The sequence below is a fragment of the Girardinichthys multiradiatus genome, chromosome Y, assembly GCF_021462225.1.
Source record: "Girardinichthys multiradiatus isolate DD_20200921_A chromosome Y, DD_fGirMul_XY1, whole genome shotgun sequence".
NCBI classification, from domain to species: Eukaryota; Metazoa; Chordata; class Actinopteri; order Cyprinodontiformes; family Goodeidae; genus Girardinichthys; species Girardinichthys multiradiatus.
Window position 1 is genome coordinate 41476784 of NC_061818.1, and position 20775 is coordinate 41497558.

General features: G+C 47.2%; 1 protein-coding gene across 1 annotated transcript in view; it reads right to left on the bottom strand.

The window, feature by feature from the left end:
* LOC124864190 (glutamine-rich protein 2-like) overlaps positions 1-18849 on the bottom strand; it is a 28857-nt gene extending 10008 nt beyond the window's left edge. Inside the window, exons 1-8 of the mRNA XM_047358854.1 lie at positions 18160-18849; positions 12381-12464; positions 9559-9636; positions 9133-9240; positions 7459-7933; positions 7130-7215; positions 4986-5108; positions 4796-4864 (exon numbers count right to left, since the gene is read on the bottom strand). Of these exons, the coding sequence (XP_047214810.1) occupies positions 4796-4864; positions 4986-5108; positions 7130-7215; positions 7459-7933; positions 9133-9240; positions 9559-9636; positions 12381-12464; positions 18160-18567 (1431 nt within the window). The 5' untranslated portion in view covers positions 18568-18849. The remainder of the gene's footprint in view (positions 1-4795; positions 4865-4985; positions 5109-7129; positions 7216-7458; positions 7934-9132; positions 9241-9558; positions 9637-12380; positions 12465-18159) is intronic.
* Positions 18850-20775: the final 1926 nt, after the last annotated feature.

The window sequence follows — 20775 nt, forward strand, 5'->3', positions numbered from 1 at the left end:
GGTGGGTGGATGGATGTTGGATGGATGGATGTTGGATGGATGGGTGGATGGGTGGGTGGGTGGATGGATGGATGTTGGATGGATGAATGGGTGGATGGATGGGTGGATGGATGGGTGGGTGGATGTTGGATGGATGGATGGGTGGATGGATGGATGGATGGGTGGATGGATGGATGGGTGGAAGGATGGGTGGATGAGTGGAGGATGGATGGATGGGTGGGTGGATGGATGTTGGATGGATGGATGGGTGGATGGATGGTTGATGGATGGATGGATGTTGGATGGATGAATGGGTGGATGGATGGGTGGATGGATGGGTGGGTGGATGTTGGATGGATGGATGGGTGGATGGATGGATGGATGGATGGGTGGGTGGATGGATGGATGGATGGATGTTGGATGGATGGATGGGTGGATGGATGGATGGGTGGGTGGATGGATGGATGGATGGATGGGTGGGTGGATGGATGGGTGGATGGATGGATGGGTGGGTGGATGGATGCATGTTGGATGGATGAATGGATGGGTGGGTGGATGGATGGATGGATGGGTGGATGGATGGGTGGAGGGATGGATGGATGGATGGGTGGGTGGATGGATGGATGTTGGATGGATGAATGGGTGGATGGATGGGTGGATGGATGGGTGGGTGGATGTTGGATGGATGGATGGGTGGATGGATGGATGGATGGGTGGATGGATGGGTGGATGGATGGGTGGGTGGATGGATGGATGTTGGATGGATGAATGGGTGGATGGATGGGTGGATGGATGGGTGGGTGGATGTTGGATGGATGGATGGGTGGATGGATGGATGGATGGGTGGATGGATGGATGGGTGGAAGGATGGGTGGATGAGTGGAGGATGGATGGATGGGTGGGTGGATGGATGTTGGATGGATGGATGTTGGATGGATGGGTGGGTGGATGGATGGATGTTGGATGGATGAATGGGTGGATGGATGGGTGGATGGATGGGTGGGTGGATGTTGGATGGATGGATGGGTGGATGGATGGATGGATGGGTGGAGGATGGATGGATGGGTGGGTGGATGGATGTTGGATGGATGGATGTTGGATGGATGGGTGGATGGGTGGGTGGATGGATGGATGTTGGATGGATGAATGGGTAGATGGATGGGTGGATGGATGGGTGGGTGGATGTTGGATGGATGGATGGGTGGATGGATGGGTGGGTCTCGTGTTCTGGAAGAATCTTGGTCCACTCTCCTTTCCAACATTGATTCTGTTCATTGAGGTTTCTGTCCATCTCTCCATCCATCCGTTCATCTAGGAGGGATGGAGAGATGGATGATGGATGGATGGATGGATGGATGGGTGGATGGATGTTGGATGGATGGATGGAGGATGGATGGATGGATGGGTGGGTGGATGGATGGATGGGTGGAGGATGGATGGATGGGTGGGTGGATGGATGTTGGATGGATGGATGGGTGGATGGATGGATGGATGGGTGGATGGATGGGTGGGTGGATGGATGGATGGGTGGAGGATGGATGGATGGGTGGGTGGATGGATGTTGGATGGATGGATGTTGGATGGATGGGTGGATGGGTGGGTGGATGGATGGATGTTGGATGGATGAATGGGTGGATGGATGGGTGGCTGGATGGGTCGGTGGATGTTGGATGGATGGATGGGTGGATGGATGGGTGGGTCTCGTGTTCTGGAAGAATCTTGGTCCACTCTCCTTTCCAACATTGATTCTGTTCATTGAGGTTTCTGTCCATCTCTCCATCCATCCGTTCATCTAGGAGGGATGGAGAGATGGATGATGGATGGATGGATGGGTGGATGGATGTTGGATGGATGGATGTTGGATGGATGGATGGAGGATGGATGGATGGATGGGTGGGTGGATGGATGGATGGGTGGAGGATGGATGGATGGGTGGGTGGATGGATGTTGGATGGATGGATGGGTGGATGGATGAATGGATGGTTGATGGATGGATGGATGGATGGGTGGGTGGATGGATGGATGGATGAATGGATGGTTGGGTGGATGGATGGATGGATGAATGGATGGTTGATGGATGGTTGATGGATGAATGGATGGTTGATGGATGGATGGAGGGTTGATGGATGGATGAATGGTTGGTTGATGGATGGTTGATGGATGGATGAATGGATGGTTGATGGATGAATGGATGGTTGATGGATGGATGGATGGTTGATGGATGGATGAATGGATGGTTGATGGATGGTTGATGGATGGATGAATGGATGGTTGATGGATGAATGGATGGTTGATGGATGGATGGATGGTTGATGGATGGATGAATGGATGGTTGATGGATGGATGAATGGATGGTTGATGGATGGATGGATGGTTGATGGATGGATGAATGGATGGTTGATGGATGGTTGATGGATGGATGAATGGATGGTTGATGGATGGATGGTTGATGGATGAATGGATGGTTGATGGATGGATGGATGGTTGATGGATGGTTGATGGATGGATGAATGGATGGTTGATGGATGGATGGATGGATGGTTGATGGATGAATGATGGATGAATGGATGGTTGATGGATGGGTGGGTGGGTGGATGGATGGATGGGTGGATGGATGTTGGATGGATGGATGGGTGGATGGATGGATGGGTGGGTGGATGGATGGGTGGGTGGATGGATGGTGGATGGATGGATGGATGGGTGGATGGATGGGTGGGTGGATGGATGCATGTTGGATGGATGAATGGATGGGTGGGTGGATGGATGGATGGGTGGATGGATGGGTGGAGGGATGGATGGATGGATGGGTGGGTGGATGGATGGATGTTGGATGGATGAATGGGTGGATGGATGGGTGGATGGATGGGTGGGTGGATGTTGGATGGATGGATGGGTGGATGGATGGATGGATGGGTGGATGGATGGGTGGGTGGATGGATGGATGGGTGGATGGATGTTGGATGGATGGATGGGTGGATGGATGGATGGGTGGGTGGATGGATGGGTGGGTGGATGGATGGGTGGATGGATGGGTGGGTGGATGGATGCATGTTGGATGGATGAATGGATGGGTGGGTGGATGGATGGATGGATGGGTGGATGGATGGGTGGAGGGATGGATGGATGGATGGATGGATGGGTGGGTGGATGGATGGATGTTGGATGGATGAATGGGTGGATGGATGGGTGGATGGATGGATGGGTGGATGTTGGATGGGATGGTGGATGGATGGATGGATGGGTGGATGGATGGATGGGTGGAAGGATGGGTGGATGAGTGGAGGATGGATGGATGGGTGGGTGGATGGATGTTGGATGGATGGATGTTGGATGGATGGGTGGGTGGATGGATGGATGTTGGATGGATGAATGGGTGGATGGATGGGTGGATGGATGGGTGGGTGGATGTTGGATGGATGGATGGGTGGATGGATGGATGGATGGGTGGATGGATGGGTGGGTGGATGGATGGATGGGTGGAGGATGGATGGATGGGTGGGTGGATGGATGTTGGATGGATGGATGTTGGATGGATGGGTGGATGGGTGGGTGGATGGATGGATGTTGGATGGATGAATGGGTGGATGGATGGGTGGATGGATGGGTGGGTGGATGGATGGATGGATGGATGGGTGGATGGATGGGTGGGTCTCGTGTTCTGGAAGAATCTTGGTCCACTCTCCTTTCCAACATTGATTCTGTTCATTGAGGTTTCTGTCCATCTCTCCATCCATCCGTTCATCTAGGAGGGATGGAGAGATGGATGATGGATGGATGGATGGGTGGATGGATGTTGGATGGATGGATGTTGGATGGATGGATGGAGGATGGGTGGATGGATGGGTGGGTGGATGGATGGATGGGTGGAGGATGGATGGATGGGTGGGTGGATGGATGTTGGATGGATGGATGGATGGGTGGATGGATGAATGGATGGTTGATGGATGGATGGATGGATGGGTGGGTGGATGGATGGATGGATGAATGGATGGTTGGGTGGATGGATGGATGGATGAATGGATGGTTGATGGATGGTTGATGGATGAATGGATGGTTGATGGATGGATGGAGGGTTGATGGATGGATGAATGGATGGTTGATGGATGGTTGATGGATGAATGGATGGTTGATGGATGGATGGAGGGTTGATGGATGGATGAATGGATGGTTGATGGATGGTTGATGGATGGATGGATGGTTGATGGATGAATGGATGGTTGATGGATGGATGAATGGATGGTTGATGGATGGATGGATGGTTGATGGATGGATGAATGGATGGTTGATGGATGGTTGATGGATGGATGAATGGATGGTTGATGGATGGATGGATGGTTGATGGATGAATGGATGGTTGATGGATGGATGAATGGATGGTTGATGGATGGATGGATGGTTGATGGATGGATGAATGGATGGTTGATGGATGGTTGATGGATGGATGAATGGATGGTTGATGGATGGGTGGGTGGATGGATGGATGGTTGATGGATGAATGGATGGTTGATGGATGGATGGATGGTTGATGGATGGATGAATGGATGGTTGATGGATGGTTGATGGATGGATGAATGGATGGTTGATGGATGGAGGATGGATGGATGGACAGACTCTGGTATCAGACTCCATGAATGTCAACAGAACCTAAATCATCTGATCACTGTGGACATCTGGATGTTGGTTAACTTCTCAGTGATCTGATTCCTGAAGAGAACGTTCTATGAAACATCTTTTACCTTCTATGGAGAACATCTGAAGATAGTCATGAATTGTGACTGAAGCACTGAAGAACCCAGCAACATGGAGGGAAACTCACTATTTCACTCTCCACCATCTGCTTGTCAGCTTTCTTCACCTCCAGCTCCTCTGCTGTCTTGTAGAGCTCCTGTGGAAACAATCTCCCATCATTGTTGAGGAACATTAACATCTAGGGGAACCAGAAGCCATCTAATATCTGTGTGATACTTTCACATTCTGACAGAAATGATCTGGAGCTGCTGGTTTACCTCAATGTGTCCCTGCTTCTGTCTGTTGTCCTCATCCAGATTCCTGGTGGTCTCCTGCAGACGTTCACACTCAGCTTGAAGCTGCAGGATGGCCCTCTGCACATTGCATAGCAGCTCCATATTCTGACTCACACACAGAGTTTACATCCATGAACATCTGCGTTCCTCACACGGAGAATAAAACGTTCTGATGCTGGCTACTCTAACTTAGGTTGACCTGACTGTCTGCAGCTCTGACTCTGTTTGCCTCTCTGTCCTCCGTCCGTCCTGCTCTGCCTCCACCCTGCTGCTGCTGCTGGATCAGACCGTTCACGGTGTCCTGCTGCTGCTGCAGCTGCTGCTGCTGCTGGATCAGACCGTTCACGGTGTCCTGCTGCTGCTGCAGCTGCTGCTGCTGCTGGATCAGACCGTTCACGGTGTCCTGCTGCTGCTGGATCAGACCGTTCACGGTGTCCTGCTGCTGCTGCAGCTGCTGCTGCTGCTGGATCAGACCGTTCACGGTGTCCTGCTGCTGCTGCAGCTGCTGCTGCTGCTGGATCAGACCGTTCACGGTGTCCTGCTGCTGCTGCTGCTGGATCAGACCGTTCACGATGTCCTGCTGCTGCTGCAGCTGCTGCTGCTGCTGGATCAGACCGTTCACGGTGTCCTGCTGCTGCTGCTGCTGGATCAGACCGTTCACGGTGTCCTTCTGCTGCTGCAGCTGCTGCTGCTGCTGGATCAGACCGTTCACGGTGTCCTGCTGCTGCTGCTGCTGGATCAGACCGTTCACGGTGTCCTGCTGCTGCAGCAGCTGCTGCTGCTGCTGGATCAGACCGTTCACGGTGTCCTGCTGCTGCTGCAGCTGCTGCTGCTGCTGGATCAGACCGTTCACGGTGTCCTGCTGCTGCTGCTGCTGGATCAGACCGTTCACGATGTCCTGCTGCTGCTGCAGCTGCTGCTGCTGCTGGATCAGACCGTTCACGGTGTCCTGCTGCTGCTGCTGCTGGATCAGACCGTTCACGGTGTCCTGCTGCTGCTGCAGCTGCTGCTGCTGCTGGATCAGACCGTTCACGGTGTCCTGCTGCTGCTGCTGCTGGATCAGACCGTTCACGGTGTCCTGCAGCTGCTCGTAGTGCTGGAACAGAAGGCTGAGCTTCCTGCCAATGTTCACTGAGCTGGAGGTCAACGCTGACCTCCACGTGCTCTCAGGGAGGTCCTGCATCTCATTCTCTCCCTGCATCGCCTCATCCTGGAAGCTGCTGGAAAGCTGGGAGGTCAAGGACAGAATCATGTCCTCTAACATGCCTCGCAGGTTGTCTAGCTGAGGTCAGAAGGTGAAGAACTAATGTTAGACCAGCCTAATGTGTCCAAACTTCAAACATCTGCTTGAGGTCCTCCTGTCTGACCTGATCCTGCAGATGTTGGTCTGCAGATCTCTCCTCACGCAGAGCCTGTTTCACCCTCAGATCCTTCATGTCTTCCTCCACCTTAAACAGAGACTTCCTGCACATGACAGCATGAAACACTCTGAAACATGTGCAAAAGTTTTAAAGCAGCCCTTATTGCAAGAAGACAGTCAACCTTTTTTTGGTTTCTGCTTTTTCACCCAGTTTCAGTTCAGGTACCAGCTTGGGAACATCACGTTGTCCCATTCCAACAACTAGCCTGTGTGTTTCAGATTCTTATATAAGTCATATTCCGTCTGAGCTCAATAAAACACTGAAGTGTGAGAACCTTCCTGAAGGTAATCCTTCAGCAATCAATGAGTGAAAAAGCAGCTAATGTCCAAAGATCTTCAGGATCTCTGGAGAATGTAAAAGATGGGAGAAAGTCCAGCTGTGATGTTACTATAAAGAAATACAGGCTGGATGGAGGCTTTCTTGCAGGACTGCTGGTCTGGGAAGTCCTGGAAATGATCTGAGATCCTTCTCTCTGCTTTCCTGTCTTTACCTGAGATATGACACCTGCTGACTGAGCTCCCAGAGAGCTTTGCTGTCTGTGTCCACACTGTCTGAGGCTGCCTCTGATCTGCTCCCTCTGTCCTGGCTCATAAGGGTCCTTAGCATGTCCTCCAGGCTTTCCAGCTTCAGACAGACACATCAGCCCATCAGGACCAGAACCAGAACTGACTGACAGGGATGGTGAGTTGAGGTTTTGTTCCTCACCTTTTCATGGTCGCTCATCAGGCTCTCTATCAAAGCTTTGTGCTGCTCCAGCTGCTCGGTCAGGTTGTTTGAGGCATCCTGAGAATCTGAGTGGACAATCAGATGGTAAAGTTTCTGTGAGGAAACATCTGACAGCAGGTTACCTGGTGAAAGACTGACTCATACCATCTCACACTGACCAGTTCTCCTTACTTGTATCTGAATATTTAAAATGATTTAGGAGAAATGTTAGATTTTTTTTTTATCTGACTTCATCATTTTAGTGAAGAACTGAGGATCTGCTGACCATCTGCAGATGTTTGCTTTCTGACTGAGCTCTGTAGGCTTACCTTTGTAGGGGTTAAGTTGTCTGAGATCAGCTAACTCGCTCCAGTCCACCTTTTGTTTCTCTAGGGCCACCATGTGAGCCTCCAACTTGCTGAACCTCTCCTGGAGTTTCCCGATGTTCCTCACAGTCTCCTCTGTCTCCTGGTACCGATCCAGACCAAAGGTTTCCTGAGGCTGGAACACATCAGCAGGTGTAGGTCCTGAGGTCTTTGGGATGGACCCTGGCAGGACGGGTGTGGCTACATCGTCAGGTGTTGGGTCTGTGGTCCTGGTGTGGTGACCAGCCATCACCCCACCCTCCGAACCATCAGAGGAGACTTTAGTGGCATCTGCTGCTGCTTCAGAGGTTAAATCCTCCACAGAGATGTTTGGAGAACCTGGAGCAGCTGATGTAGTGGAGGAGGACGTGGCTGTGCTAGGAGGCGCGGTCGGTTTTACCAACATGGGCCGGTCTGAAACCTCTGAGGTGACAAACTCCTGTGAAAACAAAGACCTGAGGGTAACTTCGACCCCTGTAACCCTCAGGGTTCTCGAGTGCTTCAGAATGATAAAAACTGAAGCTGGCCACAGCAACAAGGTACAATGCCCAACCACGAGGTTCTTTGGCCTGACCTATTGGACCTACACACTAAATGCTAACACTACACATCACCCTGAACACACCATCCCAACAGTGATACATGGTGGTGGCAGCATCATGCTGTGGGACAGGGATGCTGGTCAGAGGTGATGTGAAGATGCACGGAGCTAAATCCAGGACCATCCTGGAACATAACCTGGGGTGGAGGTTCACCTTCCAGCAGGAGAGCCACCCTGAACATGCAGCCAGAGATACAATGGATGGTTTAGATCAAAGCAGAGTCATGTGTTAAAATGGCCTAGTCAAAGTCCAGAGCTCAATCACAATTAGAATCACCTGTGGCAAGACCTGAAAACATGGAAGGTAAAACTCAAACTCACAAAACAAAACCATCTTCATCCTTTATCAAAGGATTCTTCTAACCTACCTTCAGGTGGATGAAGATGTATGGAATAGAATATTTTCTTAGCATAAACCCAGATCATTTAACATTTACTTTTCCTTCCCATAGAAAGTACTCCTGGATCAGTGCTTCTTTGTTCTCTTTGTGTCTCTGCTCTGTTCTCTCAAACCTCCAGCCGGTCGTGGCAGATGGCCGCTCACACTGAGCCTGGTTCTGGTTCTGCTGGAGGTTTCTTCCTGTTAAAAGGGAGTTTTTCCTCTCCACTGTCGTTACATGCATGCTCAGTATGAGGGATTGCTGCAAAGTCAACACCAGTGACTGTCCACTGTCTCTACATGCTCATCCAGGAGGAGTGAATGCTGCAAGTCACTGACTGGATGCAATCTGCTGGGTTTCCTTAGACAGAAAAACTTTTGATCCAATTTGAATAAAAAGCTAACTCTGACTGAACTGTTCAATGATTAGGATTAATAGGAATGTATGAACCTGACTTTTGTGAAGAACCTTGAGACGACATGTTGTGAATTGGAGCTATAGAAATAAACTAAATTGAACTGAATAGATCAGCCCCAGTGCTGCAGCTGAATCTGTCACTGTTTTATGTTTACAGTGAATCACTTTGAAACGAACAGTTCACCAAACAGCTGGTTTCTCTTTAAGGTTCTCCTCAAATACCAACCCCCTTCTCCTTACCTTCTGAGGCTTCATGTCTTTAAGAACTGACTGAACAAAGTCCAAGGTCACACACTGACTTAGCTCCTCCGGGCCAGGATATCTCTGCAAGTTTTCCTTCAGGGAGTTCTATTGAAACCAGAACACAGGATGGGACATGAGGAGACGTATCAGGAGAAGATCTGCACCATGAAAGAAGTTCAGCTCAGGCAGACTGCCTCAGTATCAACAGCTTTCAGGTCCCAGCATGTTTTAACCAGAGATTTCTGCATAGCACAATATTCATCTACAGATGTTTCTTCTGAATGTTCCACAATAACATCTAAAATAAAGTTCAAGCAGACTGAAAACAATGTCCACATGTAAAGAAGCTTGCAGATCCTGCTTTTCTCTGTTGGTTCATCCAGAGCGCCCCCCACAGGACAGAGTAAGGAACCACAGACTCACCACAGCCTTCTCCAGTGCGTCCACACGGTGGCAGCACCGCTTCACATCTGCCAGTTTCTCCAGCTGCTGGGCTGCAGCCTGAACACATAGAAGAAGGAGGACAAGCTCTGTTGCAAACTGGAAATAATCTGAATATTCAGGTTTATTGTGGATTCAAATGGAACAAAACCAGTAAATGTAAACTTCCTCGTTGTCCTGCAAACCGTTTGCCAGGAGGCAACAAAAGAAAAATAAAACTGGAGAAAAATATCTGCCGGAGCTATAAATGAACATCAGAGCTTCAGGAGAGCATCGAGAAGAAGTCCAGTTGTCAGAACACCAACATCCTCCTTAATGATTTACTTAAAGAAGAGACTGGAATTAAATCCACTTTATTCTAGTCTCTAATTCGTCTGCTATGATTTCCCCCCCAAAAAATAACATTATTTAAAGTTAGTGTTTGGATGCGTTTTCTGAGGATTTTTAACAGAAGATTTCAGATGAGGCCAAAACTCTGTTTTTTCAGAATTTGTAGAAATAGATTCAACTTTCTGGTTTATGGGTAAGTTTAGGTCAGAGGTCAGGGGTCAGAAACCTGTGGCCCTTTGGGTTCCTGATGATAAAATGACATAAAGATGTTTCTGATTGTAACACCAGTAGGAGAGGTTAGTTCTAGCCATCTTCTTTATGTTTTTATCAAATGTTACATGGACATACACCGACACGCATATCGGTAGGCAATTAGAGGTTCAGTGCCTTGCCCAGGGGCACCTCAACATGTGGCAGGAGGAAGCTGGAATCAAACCCACAACTTTCAGATTACAAGACCACTACTCTTCCCACTGAGCCACAGTCACCTCTACCTGCAAAGAATTGATATGTGCTGTGACATATCAGCTTTTATCAGTTTTCTATTTTTCTTTATTTTTGGATAAAAATGGGGCCTCATTCTACAGGAAAAATTTATTTTTTCTTGTGAAAGTTAAATTTTTCTAAAAATGAAAAAAAAAAATATTGATGTAATTTCATAACCAATGACTTAAAGTACATACAGTGCCTTGTGAAAGTATTCAGCCCCCTTGAACTTTTCAACCTCTTGCCACATTTCAGGCTTCAAACATAAAAATATAAAATTAAAATTTTTTGTGAAGAATCAACAACAAGTGGGACACAATCATGAAGTGGAATGAAATTTATTGGATGTGTTAAACTTTTTTTAACAAATAAAAAACTGAAAAGTGGGGCGTGTAATATTATTCCGCCCCCTTGTGTTAATACTTTGTAGCGCCACCCTTTGCTGCAATTACAGCTGCAAGTCTCTTGGGGTTTGTCTCTATCAGTTTTCACATCGAGAGAATGAAATTCTTGTCTATTCTTCCTTGTAAAACAGCTGGAGCTCAGTGAGGTTGGATGGAGAGCGTTCATGAACATCAGTCTTCAGCTTTTTCCACAGATTCTCCATTAGATTCAGGTCTGGACTTTGACTAGGCCATTCCAACACCTGGATACGTTTATTTGTGAACCATTTCATTGTAGATTTGGCTTTATGTTTTGGATCATTGTCTTGTTGGAAGATAAATCTCCGTCCCAGTCTCAGGTCTCTTGCAGACTCCAACAGGTTCTCTTCCAGAATGGTTCTGTATTTGGACCCATCCATCTTCCCATCAATTTTGACCATCTTCTCTGTCCCTGCTGATGAAAAGCAGGCCCAAACCATGATGCTGCCACCACCATGTTTGACAGTGGGGATGGTGTGTTCAGGGTGATGAGCTGTGTTGTTTTTACACCAAACATATCATTTTGCATTGTGGCCAAACAGTTTGATTTTGGTTTCTTCTGACCAGAGCACCTTCTTCCACATGTTTGGTGTGTCTCCCAGGTGGCTTGTGGCAAACTTTAAACGAGACGTTTTATGGATATCTTTGAGAACCGGCTTTCTTCTTGCCACTCTTCCATAAAGGCCAGATTAGTGCAGTGTACGACTGATTGTTGTCCTATGGACAGACTCTCCCACCTCAGCTGTAGATCTCTGCAGTTCATCCAGAGTGATCATGGACCTCTTGGCTGCATCTCTGATCAGTCTTCTCCTTGTTCCAGATGAAAGTTTAGAGGGACGGTCGGGTCTTGGTAGATTTGCAGTGGTCTGATACTCCTTCTATTTCAATATGATTGCTTGCACAATGCTCCTTGGGATGTTTAAAGCTTGGGAAATCTTTTTGTATCCAAATCCGACTTTAAACTTCTCCACAACAGTATCTCTGACCTGCCTGGTGTGTTCCTTGGTCTTCATGATGCTCTCTGCGCTTTGAACAGAACCCTGAGACTATCACAGAGCAGGTCCATTTATACGGAGACTTGATTACACACAGGTGGATTCTATTTATCATCAGTCATTTGGGACAACATTGGATCATTCAGAGATCCTCACTGAACTTCTGGAGTCAGTTTGCTGCACTGAAAGTAAAGGGGCTGAATAATATTACATGCCCCACTTTTCAGTTTTTTATTTGTTAAAAAAGTTTGACACATCCAATAAATTTCATTCCACTTCATGATTGTGTCCCACTTGTTGATTCTTCACAAAAAAATTAAATTTTATATCTTTATGTTTGAAGCCTGAAATGTGGCAAGAAGTTGAAAAGTTCAAGGGGGCTGAATATTTTCACAAGGCACTTTATTTCTTAAACTTAGTAGATCCAAAACCCTAACCCTAAAGTTAAATTAAAATCAGTTTTTTAGTTCTAGATCTGTGCTGCAGCTGGAGATGATCTAACACAGAACCTGGCTGATTAGAACCAAGGAGCATAAAACGGTTCTGATTCTGGAAAGCACTGGTAAATCACCTTCTGCTGCTGCTGCTGGAGCTCCTCCATCTTCTCCTTAAGATCCTCTTTGTGCTTCTGCAGCTCTTGGATGAGGTTCAAGGCCTGCAGAAAGACCAGATATGAACATGAATCCTCAGCCTAATCTGGGCTTTCCTGATGGTTCTAATGATGTTGGTTTAACTGGGATCAGACACCGTGTCCACAGGTTGAATTTCCTGTGAGGGCAGCAGGGTTTGTTTTGTAGAACAAACGCTCGGCTGCAGCTCAAACAAAGGAAATTCCTGAGCTGCACAGGAGGTTCTGGTTTAACCGGTGTCGGATGTGCCCGGACATGAGACCCCCTGCGGCCAGTTAATGAGTTCAAACAGTTCCAGGGTCACTGGTTTGTGTCTGAAGGCAAACATATTAATTAAAAAACACAGATGTGTTCTTTTCATTGTCACTGTTCAAATGAACTGATTATTATTTAGCTCGTTCTGAATCAAACACAACTGAATGAATCAACAGATTGAACAGTTCTTCTACAGGTGAAGCTGAGGACAAATGACCTGAAGGCAGAGAGGATCAACACACACCTGCCTTACCTAGATGGCATGTTCTCTTGTCTTTCCCCTTAAGAGGAGAGGCTAACTGTAGCACTGATAGTTAGAAACAGTTCTTCTTCTGCAATAAAACATGAATGTCCCGATCCACTGGTGTCATGTTCTGGTTTTCATCTGTGTTCATTTTACTTACCTCCTGGTTTACTTTAATGTTTCCTTGTGTTGCTCTTCTATTCCTCAGGTCCCTCAGCCTCCATGGCTCTGGACAGTCTGATTGCGTCTCCCTGCTTCTGACAGCAGCAGACAGACCAGAGAAGACCACAGCTCAACTGCAGGACCGCTTTGGATTCACACATTAGGGGCCGTTGGAGCTCTCTTGGAACAGAGCTGGACCTTGAGGACTACGCAGCCTCTGAGCTCACCTACATCAACAGCCGCATGGAAAATGTGACAGAAAAGAAAGTATGCGAACCAGGAGGATGAAGAGAGAGGTGAAGGAACCTCAAAAAAGGTCTTAAAAGCTGAAGACTCACACCAATACTGTCCTGAAGACCACGGCAGCAGCTCTAAGCTAACCTGGACACCAGGTCCGTGTGGAAAGGCGTCAAAGCTCTGAGGTCTCACTACCCGATGAGCTCAACAACTCCTTCACCAGGTTTGATACCACACTGAAGATGACAACTTTCACCATTCCAGCAGGTGACTGATTACTGAGGTCACTGAGGTCACACACTCATTAACCAGCAGGGCTCCAGCGTTCCCACACAGACGGACTTTCTGCTGCCGTACGCTCACTCAAATTAGGGTCACGCTGGGTCACCTGGATGCAGACGGATACCGACCTGGACAGCACCCACACAGGACATGAAAGATTCAAACGGGCTTCAGAAAGCTGCAGCATCAGCTGCTCTTCAGCACAGCTATTCATCCTCTCTGCAGGGGGCCGATCACCGACATTATACAGAGGGAGGAGGAGGAGGAGCAGAACCAGAACAACATTGATCCGACTTCTTCAACTTCATCACTAAAACACAGACTGGACTCAGAAGGGGAGGTTCTGGGGATGCCGAGCCTTCCTCCTTTAGGAAGCCTTTAGGAAGACGTGCAGAGGTCACCTGAGCTGTGAGGACGCCGCTCGTCTCCTTTGTGCCGTCTGTCATCTCAGCGGCTTAGAGCTGCGCTGAAATGTCAGAGCTGGCCTCACCGTAGAAGAAAGAGCTGGAACTGGCTATGATTCAACAGGTTCAGTGAAGGACAGACAACAGCTTCATGGCCCCTCACAGAAACATCTAATCGTCTTCTAAATTACTATCAAGCCAAGACCAAACTGATCCGTGGTCAGCTTCTACACACTGAAGGACTCTCTGGTGAAGATGTTGCTGTGACATAATCTCATGGTCTCATAACATAGACTAAGGATCTGAAATAAGCTCCACAACAAGTCCTGATCTAAAGAACTTCACCAGAGTCTTTGAAATGTTGCCCTCAGGAGTTTTAGTTCTGATGAAATGGGGGTTTAACCAATCATTACCAGCAGGGGTGCCAATAATTGTCCCACTGGAGATTTGGGTAAAAACTGAGGTTGCTCCACATCAGGAAACGATGCGATGGTCATGTCACATGAAGACACATGCAGCACCACCATCTAAGTCAGCAGGGATCTTCTGCAGCAGTGAGACTCCATCCGACAGGCTAAAGGTCCAACTGGCTCGTAAAGCAGCCACTTGTGACTCCTGGAACCACCGAGTATTGATATCCCAGCAGGATCCGGGTGGAGCTGGTACCCATCTCCAGCGGTTACTGGGTGAGAGGCAACTGGCCTCCAGTCCAACACAAGACAACTATGACAACCATGGACACACTGCTGGAGGAAGCTGGAGTACCTGGAGAGAACCCACACATGCTAACAGAGAGATCTCAGGATTCAAACCCAGGACCTTCTTGCTGCAAGGCCACCGTGCTTCCAACTGGACCGGCATTCAGCCCAGCTTTCCAGTCCTTTACATTCTTGATGTCAATATGTTGATGATGCAGCCCTATTAGAAACTATTATTCCTCCTCATTGTCCCACTGAAGGCATGAGTTCGTTACGGTTAGACCCGGCAACATGTTGCCGTTTACCTGCAACAATTAAAGGAAGATTTATGTCTAGTTGATCTGAAAAAATGTTGTTGGCAACGACTTGTTGCCAAGATGAGATCCCAGTCAGATCCGGTTTTTTAGCTTCTTTTTCCCTCAGTTTCAGTCCGGTATCAAAGGAACCGGTTATGCTTTCAGGCAAAAAAAGGGTCTTGAACCCAAAAGATGAGCTGGTTCTGCTGCATGTATCGGGTCCTGCACTGAATGGTTCCAGTTTCTTAAAAAATATCATCATTTTTGGATACTTTTCATCTGCTTGAAATAGTTTAGATTCTGAAGAACACCTGATGCTGAACGAGCCAATATGTGTATGTGGGCCACATTTGGGCCAATTGTGGGTCTTAGCTGATTATTCAGAATATCAGTTCAAACAACACAACACATCTAGGACCCAAATGGGTCGCAGAGTTACCCAGTATCCAGCCTACATGAAACTTTATGGTGCTCCTCAGTTTATTATCATTTATTTCCGAGACTCGGTCCAACGAGTGAAAAGTGTTTATAGAGCGGTTCCACCCAGAGTCGAAGATTTCAGGGTTTATTTCTGTTCATTTGATGATTCTGGCTTCCAGCCCAGGAAAACCCAAAGTTCGGTTCCTCAGAAAGTTTTAATTTGACATAACAGCAAAAAAAAGGATTTCTGACAATAAATGTGGACCTACTAAGCAGTATCTCCATGGTCCGAACAGTACCTGCACTCAGTACCTGGTCTGGGCTCCTTTGGATGAATTACTGCATCAATGCGGCGTGGCATGGAGGAGATCCGCCTGCGGTTCTGATGAGGTGTTCAGAAAGCCCAGCTTGCTTTGGTAGCAGCCTGTAGTTTGTCTGCATTGTTGGTTCTAGTGGCTCTCATCTTCCCCTTGACCCATAAATTCTCTGTGAGGTTCTGGTCAGGCCAGTTTCCTGGTGTAACCACGGTGATGAAGCAGGCGTTGGTACCTCTGGCATTATGGGTCGGTACCAAGCCTGCTAGAAGATGAAATCAGCATCTCCATAAGGCTTGTCAGCAGAAGGAAGCATGTAGTGCTCTAAAATGTTCTGGTAGGCGGCTGTGTTGTCAGAAAACCCAGTGGAGCGGAACCAGAAGATGACATGGCACCCCAGAACATCGCCGACTGTGGAAACTTCTCACTGGACTTCAGGAGATGTGGATTCTGGTCCTCTCCACTCTTCCTCCAGACTCTGGGACCTTGATTTCCAAATGAAAAAGTGACTTTACTTTGATCTGAGAAGAGGACGTTGGACCTCTGAGCAACAGTCTGGTTCTGTTTCTCCTGGTAAGACATTTCTGTCTTTGGTTCAGGTCTGCAAATATGACAGTTATAATCCATGTCCTGGATACGCCTGTGTGGTGGATTTTGAAGTTCTGGCTCCAAACGTTTGAATGGACTTTGATCCATAATCTGCTGATGGCTGCAGATCCTCCTGCTGCTTGTGCAGTTTTCACACTTTTTCCTTCCACTCAACTTTCTATGAATATCTTTGGATACAGCACTCCTTGAGCTTCTCCTCCTTCTGCAGGGACTCGGTGACAGTCTGCTGGACAACTGTGCGGCCAGTAGTCTTCTTCATGATGGTGTGGACCAGAACATACGGGGGTTGGACAATGAAACTGAAACACCTGTCATTTTAGTGTGGGAGGTTTCATGGCTAAATTGGACCAGCCTGGTAGCCAGTCTTCATTGATTGCACATTGCACCAGTAATAGCAGAGTGTGAAGGTTCAATTAACAGGGTAAGAGCACAGTTTTGCTCAAAATATTGAAATGCACACAACATTACGGGTGACATACCAGAGTTCAAAAGAGGACAAATTGTTGGTGCACGTCTTGCTGGTGCATCTGTGACCAAGACAGCAAGTCTTTGTGATGTATCAAGAGCCACGGTATCCAGGGTAATGTCAGCATACCACCAAGAAGGATGAACCACATCCAACAGGATTAACGGTGGACGCAAGAGGAAGCTGTCTGAAAGGGATGTTCGGGTGCTGACCTGGATTGTATCCAAAAAACATAAAACCACGGCTGCCCAAATCACGGCAGAATTAAATGTGCAGCTCAACTCTCCTGTTTCCACCAGAACTGTCCGTCAGGAGCTCCACAGGGTCAATATACACGGCTGGGCTGCTATAGCCAAACCTTTGGTCACTCATGCCAATGACAAACGTTGGTTTCAATGGTGCAAGGAGCGCAAATCTTGGGCTGTGGACAATGTGAAACATGTATTGTTCTCTGATGAGTCCACCTTTACTGTTTTCCTCCACATCCTGGGAGAGTTACGGTGTGGAGAAGCCCCAAAGAAGCGTACCACCCAGACTGTTGCATGCCCAGAGTGAAGCATGGGGGTGGATCAGTGATGATTTGGGCTGCCATATCATGGCATTCCCTTGGCCCAATACTTGTGCTAGATGGGCGCGTCACTGCCAAGGACTACAGAACCATTCTTGAGGACCATGTGCATCCAATGGTTCAAACATTGTATCCTGAAGGTGGTGCCGTGTATCAGGATGACAATGCACCAATACACACAGCAAGACTGGTGAAAGATTGGTTTGATGAACATGAAAGTGAAGTTGAACATCTCCCATGGCCTGCACAGTCACCAGATCTAAATATTATTGAGCCACTTTGGGGTGTTTTGGAGGAGCGAGTCAGGAAACGTTTTCCTCCACCAGTATCACGTAGTGACCTGACCACTATCCTGCAAGAAGAATGACTTAAAATCCCTCTGACCACTGTGCAGGACTTGTAGATGTCATTCCCAAGATGAATTGATGCTGTATTGGCCGCAAAAGGAGGCCCTACACCATACTAATAAATTATTGTGGTCTAAAACCAGGTGTTTCAGTTTCATTCTCCAACCCCTGTATGTATATATTAATATCCTTTAATGTTCTGACGTAATACAGTAATGTTCAGAGAAGATCATTCTGGGATTTTAAATTTCAATTTAAAACTGAAATGTTTCTCTGTGGGATAAATCTGTAAATTATCGGATTTTACTGAAATAACAGTTTTACTGATATTTTCATTAACTGAGAAGCTCCTACATTTTTTTCACTAATATCATTAATAAACTATATTCTGCGCTTCTCATTGGATGAGCTCTTCTCACCTGTGACGTGCCGTCCTCGCAGGTCTGGATCCGGCATTGGAGCCCTTCGGTACCGTCTGGAGCGGAAGACTGGGTCTCCGCTCCAGACGGTACCGAAGGGCATTGGGGCCCCTCGGTACCGTCTGGAGCGGAGACCCAGTCTTCCGGCTTCTGTAGTTCTAAACCAGGCTGAAACAAGTCGTCCGACACGGAGGGGGGCCTTTGAATCTCGACCGGAACACCCAGCGGGGTGTCGGGCGCTCTGTCCCCAGGAGGAGTGTACCTCCAGTGGGTCTTCACCTCCCGGATGTCCAGCTGCTTCAGCACCGCCAGCAGTAGCGCATGGAGGGCGCCGAAGTTAACGGAAGCCCTGTGAGGAGTTCCGATGGATAAGTTTAACAGGTCGTAGAGGCTGATGTTCTCCTCCATCTTTGGTAGTTTGGACCAACAGAAACAAACGGCTGAACAGTTAAAGTAAAGCTAACATCAGAGATGTGAAGAAACTTCAGTCTCCCCGGGCTTTAATAACGGAACACAGACAGGTTCTGTTCAGTAGAATAAATTCTAAAGTCTCTCTGGTCCCTGATAAATACTAGCGAGCAACTCTGCGGCTCCTGGACTCCATCAGCGGGAGAATCTCGGAGCTTGAGACAACCTGAAACCGTCCAACAGAACACAGAAGGTCCACCTGCTAAGCTAGCAGCATTCACCGGAAACCAATGATTGACCTTTCACAATAAAGGTCACGATGTTTCTGAAGAATTCTATTATTTCACTGAAATAACAAATACCACATCGTTTCAATTACTTAAAAGCTTTTCCTCCTAAAATAATATGTAGTCTAAGTTATTTCATTCATTTCATTCATGTACATTTAAGTAACAAAGTTTTTAAAAGTTACAGAAGGCATTAAATCCCCCCTCTTCTTGCTCAAACTATAGGCTTAATTGTCCTATAATTTAATATTAAATCTAAAAAATATAATATATAAAAAAATAATATAATACAATAAATATAATAAGACTGTATGGTGAACAGGCATTGGTACTGTTGCGTTGCAGCAAGAAGGTCCTGGGTTCTTGTCTTTGCTGTAAGAGCAGAGGGTTTGTGGGATCCTTGCTTCACGCCTTGCGAGTTATACACTCACCGGCCACTTTATTAGGCACACCTGTCCAACTAATCAGCCAAACACATGGCAGCAACTCAATGCATTTAGGCATGTAGACATGGTCAAGACGATCTGCTGCAGTTCAAACCGAGCATCAGAATGGGGAAGAAAGGTGATTTAAGTAACTTTGAACGTAGCATGGTTGTTGGTGCCAGACGGGCTGGTCTGAGTATTTCAGAAACTGCTGATCTACTGGGATTTTCACGCACTACCATCTCTAAGGTTTACAGAGAATGGTCCGAAAAAGAGAAAATCTCCAGTGAGCAGCAGTTCTGTGGGCACAAATGCCTTGTTGATGCCAGAGGACAGAGGAGAATGGCCAGACTGGTTCCAGCTGATAGAAAGGCAACAGTAACTCAAATAACAACTTGTTACAACCAAGGCATGCAGAAGAGCATCTCTGAATGCACAACATGTCGAACCTTGAAGCGGATGGGCTACAGCAGCAGAAGACCACATCGGGTGCCACTCCTGTCAGCTAAGAACAGGAAACTGAAGCTACAATTCACACAGACTCACCAAAATTGAACAATAGAAGATTGGAAAAACGTTGCCTGGTCTGATGAAGTCTCGATTTCTGCTGCAACATTCGGATGGTCGGGTCAGAATTTGGCATCAACATCATGAAAGCATGGATCCACCCTGCCTCTTATCAACGGTTCAGGCTGGTGGTGGTGGTGTAATGGTGTGGGGGATATTTTCTTGGCACATTTTGGGCCCCTTAGTACCAATTGAGCATCGTGTCAACGCCACAGCCTACCTGAGTATTGTTGCTGACCATGTCCATCCCTTTATGACCACAGTGGACCCATCTTCTGATGGTTACTTCCAGCAGGATAAAGCGCCATGTCATAAAGCACGAATCATCTCAGACTGGTTTCTTGAACATGACAATGAGTTCACTGGACTCAAATGGTCTCCACAGTCACCAGATCTCAATCCTTTGGGATGTGGTGGAACGGGAGATTCACATCATGGATGCAGCTGACAAATCTGCAGCATCTGTGTGATGCTATCATATCAATATGGACCAAACTCTTTGAGGAATGTTTCCAGTACCTTGTTGAATCTATGCCACCAAGGATTAAGGCAGTTCTTAAGGCAAAAGGGGGTCCAACCCAGTATCAGCAAGGTGTACCTAATAAAGTGGCCGGTGAGTGCGTGTTTAGGTGTTTATTGCAGGAGGAAAAAATGAATGCACCTGAACTTAAAGTGGTATATTATAATATATGGTAAAGTTAACAAATAGTGCAAAATATATTCATTGCTCCCATTTAAAAAAATAGATTTTTCCTTCTGAACCGACTCAGTTGTAGCAACCAGAAATCTGAATTCCTTTTATGGTGAAACAGGATGTCAAACTGGACTCCTGAACTGGCACAAACTCTAAGAAACTGCCAGAAGCCTGAAACATCAACATACATGAAATGATTAACAAGATGGCGACCTCCAACCAAGCAGTCTTAGTC